The sequence below is a fragment of the Bubalus bubalis genome, chromosome 22 (genome assembly GCF_019923935.1).
Source record: "Bubalus bubalis isolate 160015118507 breed Murrah chromosome 22, NDDB_SH_1, whole genome shotgun sequence".
NCBI classification, from domain to species: Eukaryota; Metazoa; Chordata; class Mammalia; order Artiodactyla; family Bovidae; genus Bubalus; species Bubalus bubalis.
The window spans coordinates 48,084,012-48,097,412 of NC_059178.1; the positions used below are offsets into that span (position 1 = coordinate 48,084,012).

At 35.8% G+C, this 13,401-nt stretch overlaps 1 protein-coding gene across 4 annotated transcripts in view; it reads left to right on the forward strand.

Moving 5' to 3' along the window:
* PIK3C3 (phosphatidylinositol 3-kinase catalytic subunit type 3) overlaps positions 1–13,401 on the forward strand; it is a 167,027-nt gene that overhangs the window by 83,745 nt on the left and 69,881 nt on the right. For all 4 annotated transcript variants that reach the window (XM_006056957.4, XM_044934742.2, XM_044934741.2 and 1 more), the window contains 4 exons: positions 1,100–1,254; positions 2,863–2,953; positions 6,372–6,439; positions 13,073–13,178. In XM_006056957.4, coding sequence (XP_006057019.1) covers positions 1,100–1,254; positions 2,863–2,953; positions 6,372–6,439; positions 13,073–13,178 — 420 coding nt within the window. The remainder of the gene's footprint in view (positions 1–1,099; positions 1,255–2,862; positions 2,954–6,371; positions 6,440–13,072; positions 13,179–13,401) is intronic.

Genomic DNA, 13,401 nt, shown 5'->3' on the forward strand with positions numbered 1-13,401 from the left:
GAAAGCAAAACTTTTGGCGTTTTCTTAATAGTCATTGGGAAGGGCTAAGAAGTACATTTATAGAGTATGATGGAAAATATTTCCATTCTTAGCATTAAGGGAAAACTCAGAAAGGTAAAAACAACTTTCCTGATGCTTTTTTTTTTGGTATGAATTATCTCACTGTTTATCAGAAGAAGTAGGAGAAATTTAGATTTAGAAATTTGTTTTCTTCAAGCCAGTTTTGGTAGTTGGAAGGAAAATAAACATTTCCTTTAACTGAATGTTAAAATATCTACTTCATTGTAGTTTCCATTTAAGAAGCAACTCAAATTCTCTAAATTCACTTACCTCTAAATTCTCTTAAAGGGAAAAAAAGCAATATAATATTTTAAAAAAATTCCAACCAGGAAACATTATGAAATAGAAACACTTTGAAAACTTAATAGTTTGGAGTTTCACATGTAATCTTAGACCTAAAATGCCATTGCTGTAAAAAGGATCTTTTGTTAATTTCTCAGCTTTATATGAACCATTCCAATCATTTTTCTTAGTTTTTATTTTTTTTTTTCTGTGCTTTTGGGATACTTTTTATTTTTTATTTTTATTTTCTAATAGAGCATGGCTGATTAACAGTGTTGTGTTAGTTTCAGGTGTACAACAAAGTGATTCAGTTAAATATATACATGTATGTATTCTTTTTCAAATTCTTTTCCCATTTAGATTATTACAGAATATTGAGCAGAGTTCCCTGTGCTGTACAGGTCCTTATTGGGTATCTGTTTTAAGTATAGCAGTGTATACATGTCAGTGGGGTACCATTTTAAACAAGATGTTTACTGGTCACTTACTCTGTGCCAGGAACTATTCTGTGACTTTTTTCCTGTTAACCGATTTAATCCTCACAACTCAGTCTCTAAGGTTTATATGATTATGGCCATTTTAAAGAAGAGGATCCATTGAGGCACCAAGAAGTTCAGAAACCTTGGGACCTGCCCAAGGTAACACAACTGATAAGTGGTAGATTAAATTGTTTATCTTGATATTTAGGAATACCCATAACTTGTATGTAATCATTTGCATTTTTCTAATATTGGCTTATTTTTTGTTTGTTTTCCAGGATTTATTGATGTACCTATTACAGCTGGTCCAAGCTCTCAAATATGAAAACTTTGATGACATAAAGAATGGATTAGAACCTACCAAGAAGGATAGTCAGGGTTCAGTGTCAGAGAGTGTGTCAAATTCTGGAATAAATTCTGCAGAAATAGATAGGTATGGATATCCAGGGAGGACTTATTTTCAAATCTGATAGTTTTCTACCTTTTCAGACTGTCTTCTTTTCTTTTTTCCCAGATGTACCAAGCCCTGGTTGGTAATAAGTTTGAAGTTCTACCAGTGAACATGGCATGTGTGCTCCAGAACACAAACTACTGTATTATAGGGCAGTGTTTTAAAAGCAAGCTATAGAGTCAGAATGCCTGCGTTAAAATCTTAACTCTACCACTTGCTAGCTGTGTAAACTTCTGCAAGTTAAATATTCTCTCTGTGTCCCTGGCCCTAGTTTCTCATGTTAAAAATGGGGATACAGCAATAGTAACTGATCTTTAAGGACTGCTGAAAGATTAAATGACACACATAAAGCATTTAGAAAAGTGTCTGACACATGGTGCTTGGTAAGTGTTGGATGTCATTGCTGTTCATGCAAAAAGAAAATGAAAGATGAGGCATATTAGTGGACTCAGACATTTTTATTGTAAAGTTGTATTTTTTATTAACTGCTTTTCACCTCTTTAGTAGTTAAAGCAACCTGTTAATTGAATTGAAAGTAGGCTATTAACAGTAATAACAGTTAAGAACTCCCACCTCTGTAGCAGACACCAGGAGATGGCCCACATACATTAAACTTGTTATTAGTAATCCTCTGAGGTAGGTGTTCATATCCCTAATTTAGACATGAAGGACTTAAGAAGTAAATTCCCAAAGTCTTCTGTGTTGCAAATTAGGTAGAGTTGACTCCAAAGCCCTTGTTCTTTCTACTTTGCCATTTTTCTTTTCATAAAATCTTAAAATTTGAGATAAATAGAAACATTTGTATGAGAAATTCTAGACTTAGTGGGTATAAAATTGTTTTGTGAAGAAATCATGAGATTTGTTAATTACAAATGAGGTCTAGAATTCAGATTATCTGGATTAGTACAGTTATTTCGATTATCACATGAGTTCAAGATTATATTTCTGAATTTTTGTTGATGATAATGCTTTTTTTTTTTTTTTTTAATCTGCTGCTATTCACTTAGAAGGGAACTGAGAAACAGTGAGGGGAAAACATTTTTTTCTTATATAGACTCCTTTATGTTTTCCTGTTTTTAAGAGAGGAGATCCCTTACATTTTCTTCCACTGTACTTTAGAGGGCTTCAGTCTCTAGGCATGTTTACTTAACTTCATCTTACTTTTGCCACTTAGAGTGTTTTATTAGAACTCTATTTAAGATTTTATGACAGGATGTAAACTATAAACTATAATATCTGCTGGTCACCAATTTGTATGCTTTTTAAAAGATGAAAAGGAGATAGGAGTTGTCTTGTGGCCAAATATATTTGGAAAATACTGGCTTAAAGTAAAATGTACTTTTTAAAAACACTGTAGTATTTATCAGAAACTTTAATGTATGCAAACTTGCACATACATCTCAAAGATGAATCACCCATATTCTTTGACTATGGAGCCTCTTTTCCAGAATCTAATGTGACTCAGTGCTACCCAGAACACACTTTAGGAGATGGTACTTTATCCAGACTCACTTGTGGTGAACTGTGCTGAACATATGTATCTTCTCTTACAGAAAGAGGATTTTACATATCAGTGTATTATTTTTTCAGCTCCCAAATTATAACCAGCCCTCTTCCTCCAGTGTCTTCCCCTCCTTCTGCATCTAAAACGAAAGAAAGTTCAGATGGTGAAAATCTGGAGGTGAGTACAGAGCTTTTCATGTTTCCTGTAGGAGGGATCCTACCAAGTAAACATTTTATGTTGGTCTTGAAAATATTGATTTTGATGAATAATTAGAACTTTATGAAATAATTTGGTTTATGATACATGTTTATAACTTTTCCTTTCAGCAGAAAGTGCCATCAATTCAGTTCAAGGCATTTTATTGGTACCTTTGGACATGTTAATATAAATGGATTGAAATACAATGTAAAAATAAAGTGGACCTAAATATTTTATTAAGGAAACTCAGAATATTTATTGTTAACACATTTATGAACATTACTGTAGTTGTTGGTGTTTGTAATTACCGTGTAGAAATGTATGACTTTGATACTAGGGAAATAAACTAAGCTGCTCTAAAGTTCTTTTACCTAAGCAGAGGTAAAATTTTTTTGAGGTAAAACAGGTCTATATGGCTAGTGGTATTCTGAAAATTGTATTTGGGAGTACATTTGCTGAAGTTCATCTAGTATGTATTGTTGTTTTTTATCCCTGTGGCTTCTAATTTGAGAAGAACCTTTCATATCCCTGATGCTGAAAATAAGTAATACATGCTTGATATCGGAAAGAGGTTTGTTTTGTTTTAAATGTATATATTCAATATCATTTCTTGTAGTCACATTTTAGGCGTTAATGTTGTTAACTGAGTGACATTTGTTTTCACTATTAACTGTTAATTAGAGTATGCTTGTCTCTGCCTACCTCTTGATATATCAGAAAATATTGAAAAAATAATTTTATATTACTGGATCATAGAATCCTTAAAGGAGTTCTTTAAGGAACCATTTAGCTCCAGTTTATTTTTCTCTTTCAAAAGGGACTGATTGACTGATTCAGTAAGCAGTTCATTCACATGTGTTTATTTGAGTTCTGTGTACCAGAAACTGTTGTAGGTGCTAGGGTTGATACATGGACGGAGGAGCCTGGTGGGCTGCAGTCCATGGGGTCGCTAAGAGTCGGACACGACTGAGCGACTTCACTTTCACTTTTCACTTTCATGCATTGGAGAAGGAAATGGCAACCCACTCCAGTGTTCTTGCCTGGAGAATCCCAGGGACGGGGGAGCCTGGTGGGCTGCCGTCTCTGGGGTCGCACAGAGTCAGACACAACTGAGGCGACTTAGCAGCAGCAGGGTTGATACAGCAGAGAAGAAAACAGTCAAAATCTTTTCACTTCATGGAATTCATTCTAGTGTTTGGGCTGATGATAGTCAATAATATTTATATGCCATAAAAGAGTAGAAGAAAAATCAGAATAGAATGATAGAGAATGTTGCGGTGGGGTTAGGTGATTGAAATTTTGAAAAGGCTGTTCAGGGAAGGCCTCCCAGGAAAAGTGACATCTTCTGTAAAGATGAAGCAGGTGAGGAAACAACCATGTGGTGACCTGGGGGATGAGCACTTTAAGCAGAGGGAATAAGGACCACTTTTTTGTACTACTGCCCTGAAACATCTAAATGCATTGATCTCTACCTTTTTCTTTGTTTATCAGTACCCTTCAATATTTGCTTTGCTCTGAGTACAGCTTTTATCTCAACTCATCATTTTAATCATTCTTCAGTTCCCTTGGCACAGTCTTAACCCCTGATAAGGCTAATTAATTACCTAATTTGTCTATGCCTTAATACTTTGAGAGAAACCCCATAGCCTAGTGTGTTGATATCACCATACATTCATGACCGCAAACACCAGGTGGGCACTCAACACTGGCTGACTTCCTACATTTCTCTAGATGGTTGCTCTCCCTGCTCTACAGTGACTCTTTCATACCTTTTCAGCCCTGTTCTTTATGCCCTGCCTCCCAGTTTCTAGATCACAATTCTGCCTCATTTTTAATGGAAATAAATAGGAGTCATTAAATAAAAATGGTTCCCATTTACCATCACTAGATTTACAGATGTGAATCTCTTCCCATTCTTTACTTCTGTTTTCTTAACAATGAAGAATATAGCTCCCTTGAAAGATATGCTCTCTTCTTTTCCTGGCAGAAATATTCAGATATGTTAGTATCTCTCATTTTAAAAATTCAGATATGGAAAAAAAAAAAAAAAAACAAACAAGAAAAATTCTTCCCTGATACCACATCCTTCACAACAGTACCTAATTTTCTTTGTTCTCTTCATAATCAAGTATCTCAGAGGAGTTGTTTGTCCATCTTGACTCTCCTTCCTTTCTTTTTAGTGTTTAATTCACATCATTCAGGGCCTTTGTTTCCCATCATTATATTAAAACTTACTTTGCTAAAATAAAATAGTAAATGGCTTCAGTGTTTGTGGTTGTGTGTATTTAAATTTCTCGCAGCATTATTCAGGAAAATAAATGACTCCCTTCTTGAAAAGCTGACTCTTCTCATGGTTTAAGTGATACCATACATCCCCTGTTTTCCTCTTCACCTCTCTAGCCGTTCCTTCTTGGTTTCCTTTGTCAGTACGTTCTTGTTGCTTGACATCTTACTGTTCCTCAGGGTACTCATTGCTGGCACATTTCTCTCTCCTGAGTTTTAGATTCATATATCCAGATATCTACTTGATTTCTGTTGTATATCTGACAGGCATTTCAAACTTAATATTTCAAAATACAACTCTCCCCCAACACTCTTGCCTCACTTGGAATTTCTGTGACGTAACAAATCAATCCATTTACTAAATCCATAAATTTAGGGGTTGCTGTCAGTTCTTTTTTGTTTCATACATCCTCTCCATCAGCAAGTCCTATCAATTATACTTGCAAAATATTGTAATAACCTATTGCCTCTCTGTCACCATTCAGTCTTCTAGACTACTGTAATAGCATGCTGACTGATCTCAGGTCTGTACTTCTCAGAGCAAATAGAGTCCTTTTCAGAAGATGTAAAGCAGATCACCTCACTTTCCTGCTTTAGATCTTTTGTTGAGTATTGATTGCTTTGCAAATAAAATCCATACTCAGTAGTGTGACAATTTGGTCTTTGCTTCCCTTTTCAGCCTCCTTTACTTGAGTGTTCACTGTATGTTAGCTACATTGGGCCTTTTAAAAGTTCTTTGAACAGTGAGATTCAGGGCCTTGGTCCATACCATCATGCTGGTCGTGACTAAACATCACATCCTCATTGCAGTCTCTGACCTCGCAGTCCAAATTATTTTTATGACTTCCTTTAATGCCCCTCTCCTCCACTAAATGTTAAGCTTCCAGTAGAACCAGGAACTCTGCAAACTGTGGTGTCCTTAACCTCTCTCACATATTGCCTGGTCTAGAATAAATATTAGATAGGTGGGATGGAGGGATAGATAGATGCATAAAAATCTGATATGTGGCATAGATATGTCGGTGAAAACTGATAGGCAAATGTAGACTCTCTTATTTCCCCCTCGTGAATAGCAGATGGTAATATATAAATACATTTCTTTTAATTCTTTCAGCAAGATCTGTGTACCTTCTTGATATCAAGAGCCTGCAAAAACTCAACACTGGCTAATTATTTATACTGGTATGTGAAATAATTTTTTATTTTATAATCACTGTTTAGGACTATTTTTTCCCAAACTAAACAAAAATGTAGTTTAAAGTATGAGCAATCATCCAAAAACCTATACAGTATTTATATCTAGCTGTATTTCTTTGCAATTATGCTCATGAAAATGCTTGTTAGCATCACACATTTTCTTCCTTTCACTAACTTTCTAGGATCTAAGATAAAACTGGGTAAGTTAACTGATTTTTTTCAGTTTTATGTCTGTTTGCCTTTTATGCTATTTAAATAGTGTAAGTATGATACTTTACTGTAATTCAGTATTTTCACATTATTTACTAAAATACTGCAATCATGCTAAAGTAGAATTTGAAGTTACTTATCTTATAGATGAGGAAACTGAGGCAGAGGCATGATGTAGCTGAACTTGCTAAAACTTGAGCTGGGATTAGATCATTGATTTCAAATTTTGCCACTTACAGAGTGCTCTCAGTGACCTTTTCTCGTTTGTTCATGTGAAGTTAAATAGGGCAAATGTAAGTATCTCTATTTTACGTGAGAACACGTTTCCTGAATGAGTTGAAGAAAGAAAGAGGAACTAAGGTATAGAAAGGTTAACTGACTTACTGAGACACACTTAATATGAAGCATGGCTCCCTTTTGTCATAGAATTTTAAAGTGTAGAGAACAAGTAGCTTAAGCCACAGGAGAAATACTTTGTTTTTGGTTCAGTTAAAGAAAGCACTAGGATTAAACACTAGACAAGAGAACCATATCCAGTTTTTAGCAAACAAAAGGCAGAGCCAGTGGGTAAGCTCTACTTGAAGCCTCTGTACATTTGAGAGAACATTTTTTTTAAACTTCCCGACAAACTTGATATTTTTTTAACTGTAGAAAAGATCCGGGATTTAATCTTACTGCTCAGTTTACTATGTTTAACTGTGTTTTTCTGTTTGGGTCTTTGTAATGGGAAGAAAAATAATTCCATGCTTTTCTTTAGCAATTTAATTAATATTCATAAAACTACATTTCCCTCACAGTAACTTTCAGTATGTCCGTGAAAATACATCCACAGAATGTTTTGGCTAGTTGTTAATCACCATTTTGACTTTGAAAGGTTTGCTTAGAAATTATTATATTACCAAATCACTACTGTTTCCTTTTAATGCAGCTTCTTGCTTCCTAAAGTTCTCCATATTGCAGTTTGAATTCTTAAGTGTATGTCTATTAATTGGTGTTAAGGAAAAATATTTCCTCGTAAAAATTTAGGTAAATAATTTAGAGTAAATTAAAATGTGTAGGGCACAGTGCCAAGGTTTTGAGTAAGTACTTTTAAGCCTCGTAGGTATTTAAAAATCAAAGTTTTATATATTTTTAAATGTTTTACTAAGAATTCCTTTATAGCTATATTTATTTCTTTGTAATATTCATGGAAAGTTTCTCTGGCTCATTACTTGCAGTGTAGATTAGTCATTTATAGGAGCTGTTTGTACATACACAGATTATGTGCTGTTTAAAATTATGTATTCTTTAGATTTGAGTGTAGACTAGATTTCACTGTAAAATTTGAAATTAGTTGTGATAAAATCTTTGCTGTCTTATTTCAAGTAGGAAGAGTTTTCACACCATTCTGAATGCAGCTAAACAGTAGGAAATCTGTTAGGTGAACAGTTTCCAGTGAGGCAACAGTTTCTACTCAGAAAGAGTACTTTGTTTTCTCTACAGATAATAAACAAAGTGAAGCCCTAGCTCCCAGTCTTATAAATGTTCCATCAAACTTAGATTTGATTTGTGTTCTCCCACTGTATTTCTGATTCACTGATGCAATAGCATGTGCTATGTCTATTCATTCTCTGAGGAGTAATTGTTTTTCCCATATTTACAGTCCACATATTACATATTCAGAAATACTCAAGGGGTGAAAGAGCTATTGATGTGGACTTCTGACTTTGGTAGATACGACTTTTGTGGTTGTGGCATGAAAATAAGGAAATAATTTCAAGTAGTTGACTTAAAATAATCATTCTTTTCTGTTGAACCTGGACAGAGTAGTATAAAATATTAATCACATGTAATAGTTTATATGCTTCTCAGTCTAAGCTTACCCTAACAAATGTATTAAAATATAAATTTCAGTTGATTGTGCTATTTCATTTTGAACATTTTGAATTTCCTTGTTCATCTGTTCCCTTTTTGTTGATTTAAACAGGATTCCTGCTATAGTTGAATCCTTAGGGGCCTATAATAATACAGACAATCCTTTTAAAATAAATGATGTCAACCTTTTAAACCACAGAGAGAAGTAATAGCTTCTAATCTGTTAAATGTTGAACATCAGGATCTATAAATTGTTCCACTTTTTTTTTTCTATAGCTATTCCAGTATGTTGAAATTAAAAATAAACTTTGGCTGCTTTGACATGTTTTTCTGTAACTTTTAAGACCTTTCAAGGTAATAAAGTTTATTTACCTCACAAAATGAGATTGTCAGGAAAATAGGTAGCCCACTGCTGTCATCATACAATGGGTACCCCACATAATTTTGTCTGCATTTCTACTTGAAAAGGACAGGTTTTAAGGAAGTTCAGTTCAGTTCAGTTCAGTCGCTCAGTCGTGTCCGACCCTCTGCGACCCCGTGAATCGCAGCACGCCAGGCTTCCCTGTCCATCACCAATTCCCGGAGTTTACTCAGACTCACATCCATTGAGTTGGTGATGCCAGCCATCTCATCCTCTGTCATCCCCTTCTTCTCCTGCCCCCAATCCTTCCCAGCATTAGGATCTTTTCCAGTGATTCAACTCTTCACATGAGGTGGCCAAAGTATTGGAGTTTTAGCTTCAACATCAGTCCTTCCAAAGAACACCCAGGACTGATCTCCTTTAGGATGGACTGGTTGGATCTCCTTGCAGTCCAAGGGACCCTCAAAGGTCTTCTCCAACACCACAGTTCAAAAGCAGAAGTACATGAGTGCTTGGTAGAATCTTCTTATTGCTGTGAACAGAGTTCAGAAGTGACTCAAATCTTGGTCTTCTTGTCTTAATCTAAGTTTATCCTTCATTTTGGAGATGACAGTCATTTTTATTTTAGATGGACTTGCCCTTTGTATCAGAACTTTGGCTTGAGTGATTTTGAGAGCTGTTTGTTATGTGACCTTTATCACATGGCTGTAGCCATTGTGTTTACTTGGTAGTCAAGGGGACCTGAACAAAGCAATGGAGCCTGTATATCATGGGCATCTGTATTGCTCGTTTAGAAAGGAGTTGCTGTGTAAATACAGGAAAAGACAATGAATATACTAACATGACAGAGATAGTAAAGACTTTAAAGGATTATTGTCGTTGTTCAGTCACCAGGTAGGGTCCAACTCCTCACAACCCCCAGGACTGTAGCATGCCTGGCTTCTCTGTTCCTCATCATCTCTTAGAATTTGCCCAAGTTCACATCCGGTGAACTGGTGATTCCATCCATCCATTTCATCCTCTGTCACCCTCTTCTCCTTCTGCCTTCAGTCTTTCCCAGCATCAGGGTTTTTTCCAGTGAGTCAGCTGTTCACATCAGATGGCCAAAGTATTGGAGCTTCAGCTTCCACTTCAGTCCTTCCAAGGAGTATTCAGGGTTGACTTCCTTTAAGATTGACTGATTTGATCTCCTTCTTGCTTTCCAAGGGACTCTCAAGGTGATGGAGGTAGTAAAGACCTTACTATTCCATACTGAGACTTTGCTACTTACATACTAAGGTGATGGAGATGGTAAAGACTTTAAAGAGTTATTGGTTTTTTTTAATTTTATTTTAAATTCGTATGTGTCCTGTGGCTATAGAAGGACACATATGAATCCTGTGGTTTTCTTTGTTCAAGATTTAAGAATGCTTTCTTGAATTTTTGGTTTTGAACTATTGTCAGGAACATAAAGTAAATGTAGTTTCATGGTTTAGTTTTTCGTACTGCTTTACAGAAAATTCTAGGTTATGCAGCTCTGAGGACTTCCAGATCACCTATTACTATGGTACAGCATGGCACTGGGAAGTCAGTAGGAGAAGGCACTTAACTTTTATCAGCCTTTAAAATATTTCTGTGTATAAGATTATATTGCATATGTCAGGGGCCACTAAGTATTTTTTAAGATACAGAATCTGGCATCAGGTTCTTTATAACTTCTGAAGGGAGCTAGGGAGTAAGTTGTGAAACAGTGATGAGCCAGGTAACATTATCAGCAGAAGTTGTTGTGAGAGGTCGTACCTGTTCTGAGACGTTAGAGAAGAAAGAAGTTTTTAGTGTTTAAGAGTTCCGGGAAGCGATGGAGTATCCCTGTGTTTGAAGTGTGGGTAGAATCAGGAAGGGTGGAGGCGGGAAGGTATTTCAGGACAGTACTATAACATGAGCAAAAGCACAAAGTGGGGTAGGGGAGTCGAGCTGACTAGAGTGTGAATGCATTAACTGGAGACACTGGAGGTTGAACCAGAAACTTAGGGCCACAGAGAGTTGTTTTTAAATAGAGGGACCCATTGGTGTTTTTGTTAATATCAGTGGGGCATGATGAAGGTAGTTTAAAGGAGAAAACTTTAGGATGATTATATTGATCAATAAGGTGTTTGTTTTAGAGTTAGAGAAGCTGGGTAAAAGGTATCTGCTGATTGATTCCAGACAGGGCTGGCTAGTAGTGCAGAACAATTACAGGTGTTTGAAATGGGCGAATGTGGCCTAGGCTTGGCTCTAGATCTGCAGGCCCCAAATTAAACACAAAGTGCCAGTAATAGTTTTAGGTAGAACCTGTGTTCACTGGTTTGGTTACAACCTCACATTTTTCTTTTTTTTCTTGTATTGAGGTGATCCAAACTGTAGCCCAAATGACAGAAATGTTGATAATGCCTTAAATTGAGATAGAAAAATCATTCATTTAGTGTGATAGCTTCAGTTTTACACATGTTCAGTTATAAATGATAAGCAGTTTCTTGAAAAGGGGATCTACTGCTTGAAACTAGGGTAGATGAATGTAAAAGCAGACCACCTCAAGTATTATGTCCAGGAATGGAAGTGCTAACTGTATAGTGCAAACAAGACAGATAAACTCTCTGTTCTCATGAAGCTTACCTTCTAGGTGGTTGAATATTTCTTTCTGGACATAGTGTAAAGGAAAATAGTAAGCCCTGTGATTTGAGATTTATGAAGTACTATCAGTTAAGGAGGTTAAGAAGTTTCATATGGTTTTTAAAAGGTCAAACAGTGTGAGAGAGTAAGATTACGAGAAAGAATTCTGGCCTTGGAGCCCAGAATCCCGGATTCTGATTTCAACTCTTCATTCAACTAATTGCATCACCATGGGCAAGATACAACCACCTCTAAGTTTTCAGTTCAGTTCAGTCGCTCAGTCGTGTCCGACTCTTTGCGACCCCATGAGTTACAGCACGCCAGGCCTCCCTGTCCATCACCAGCTCCTGGAGTTCACCCAGACTCACATCCATCGAGTCAGTGATGCCATCCAGCTATCTCATCCTCTGTTGTCCCCTTCTCCTCCTGCCCCCAATTCCTCCCAGCATCAGAGTCTTTTCCAATGAGTCAACTCTTCGCATGAGGTGGCCAAAGTACTGGAGTTTCAGCTTTAGCATCATTCCTTCCAAAGAAATGCCAGGGCTGATCTCCTTCAGAATGGACTGCTTGGATATCCTTGCAGTCCAAGGGACTCTCACGAGTCTTCGCCAACACCACAGTTCAAAAGCATCAATTCTTAAAACAAGCAAGTTTCAAACTGTACATCATGATCCATTTGAAATAAATTTTAAGGCTCACAATCTAGCTCACAATCTTGCGTTATTTAACGAAAAATGAAATAGAACAATAACAAATATTAACACATTATTCATAGAATATTGCTTTGTGAACTTTTTTCTGCGTTACGCGTCTGCATGCACACGTGGGCTCTGTGCAACAAGCAGTGATATAAAATGCACGTCAGTATGGCTTGTTCCAGTAATAGCAACTGAAAACACTGGATTAGACAACCTCTAAAATCTCATCCAGGTCATTGTTCATATAATTGTATGAATTGTATAAGTAGTGTAGGTTTAAGAATATATTTATATTTAAATTTTTTTAGCTCTCTAAAATCACAGTTTTATGATGGAAACATTGAAGATTTTATATGGAATTTCAAGAAATGAAGAAATTGGGTGGGAAAGGGAAAATTAATAAATTTATCTTTCAGACTTATGTTAATGAGAAAAGCTTCAGAGTTTTGTTTTGTTTTTTTTCCCCCAGAATAAGAGAGCCTTAGGTAATACCAAAAATATTACATACATTTTTAAAATATTTTTGTTCATGAGTTACTTGGTAGATTTGTGAGCTTATATGATTTCTGAAGATGTTAATGTTCTATGTACCTCATAAAGAATTAGGAGAAAATGCTCATTTTGATCCCAAAATTTTTAGAAAATCTAGGATATTTTGCAAATTAAGGCATCCTTTTACTAATTTATCTTTTATAGAAGGTTTTGTGTGTTGTTCCCTTAATTTTCAGATTTTAAAAGAGTGATAATAAAATGTTACATTACTCATTATTTTTGCAAATGTGAATTAATCTTTTAATGGAAAGGCATAAATAAAATGAATCTGTGTTTTGTTTCACACTTATATGAATGACTTAACCTGTTTTTAAGGTATGTGATAGTGGAATGTGAAGATCAAGATACTCAGCAGAGAGATCCAAAGACCCATGAAATGTACTTGAATGTCATGAGACGGTTCAGCCAAGCATTGTTGAAGGTAATCATTCAATGTATGGATTGGCATATACAGTCCATGGGCCCTATCTGGCCCATTACCTGTTTTGGTATGGTCTATGGACACGACTGAGCGACTGATCTGATCTGATCTGATGAGCTAAACATTGCTTTTTATTTTTAAATAATTGGGAAAAGTCACAAGAAGAGTAATACTTTGCAACACATAAAAATTATGTCAAATTCACAAGTCAGTGTTCATAAGT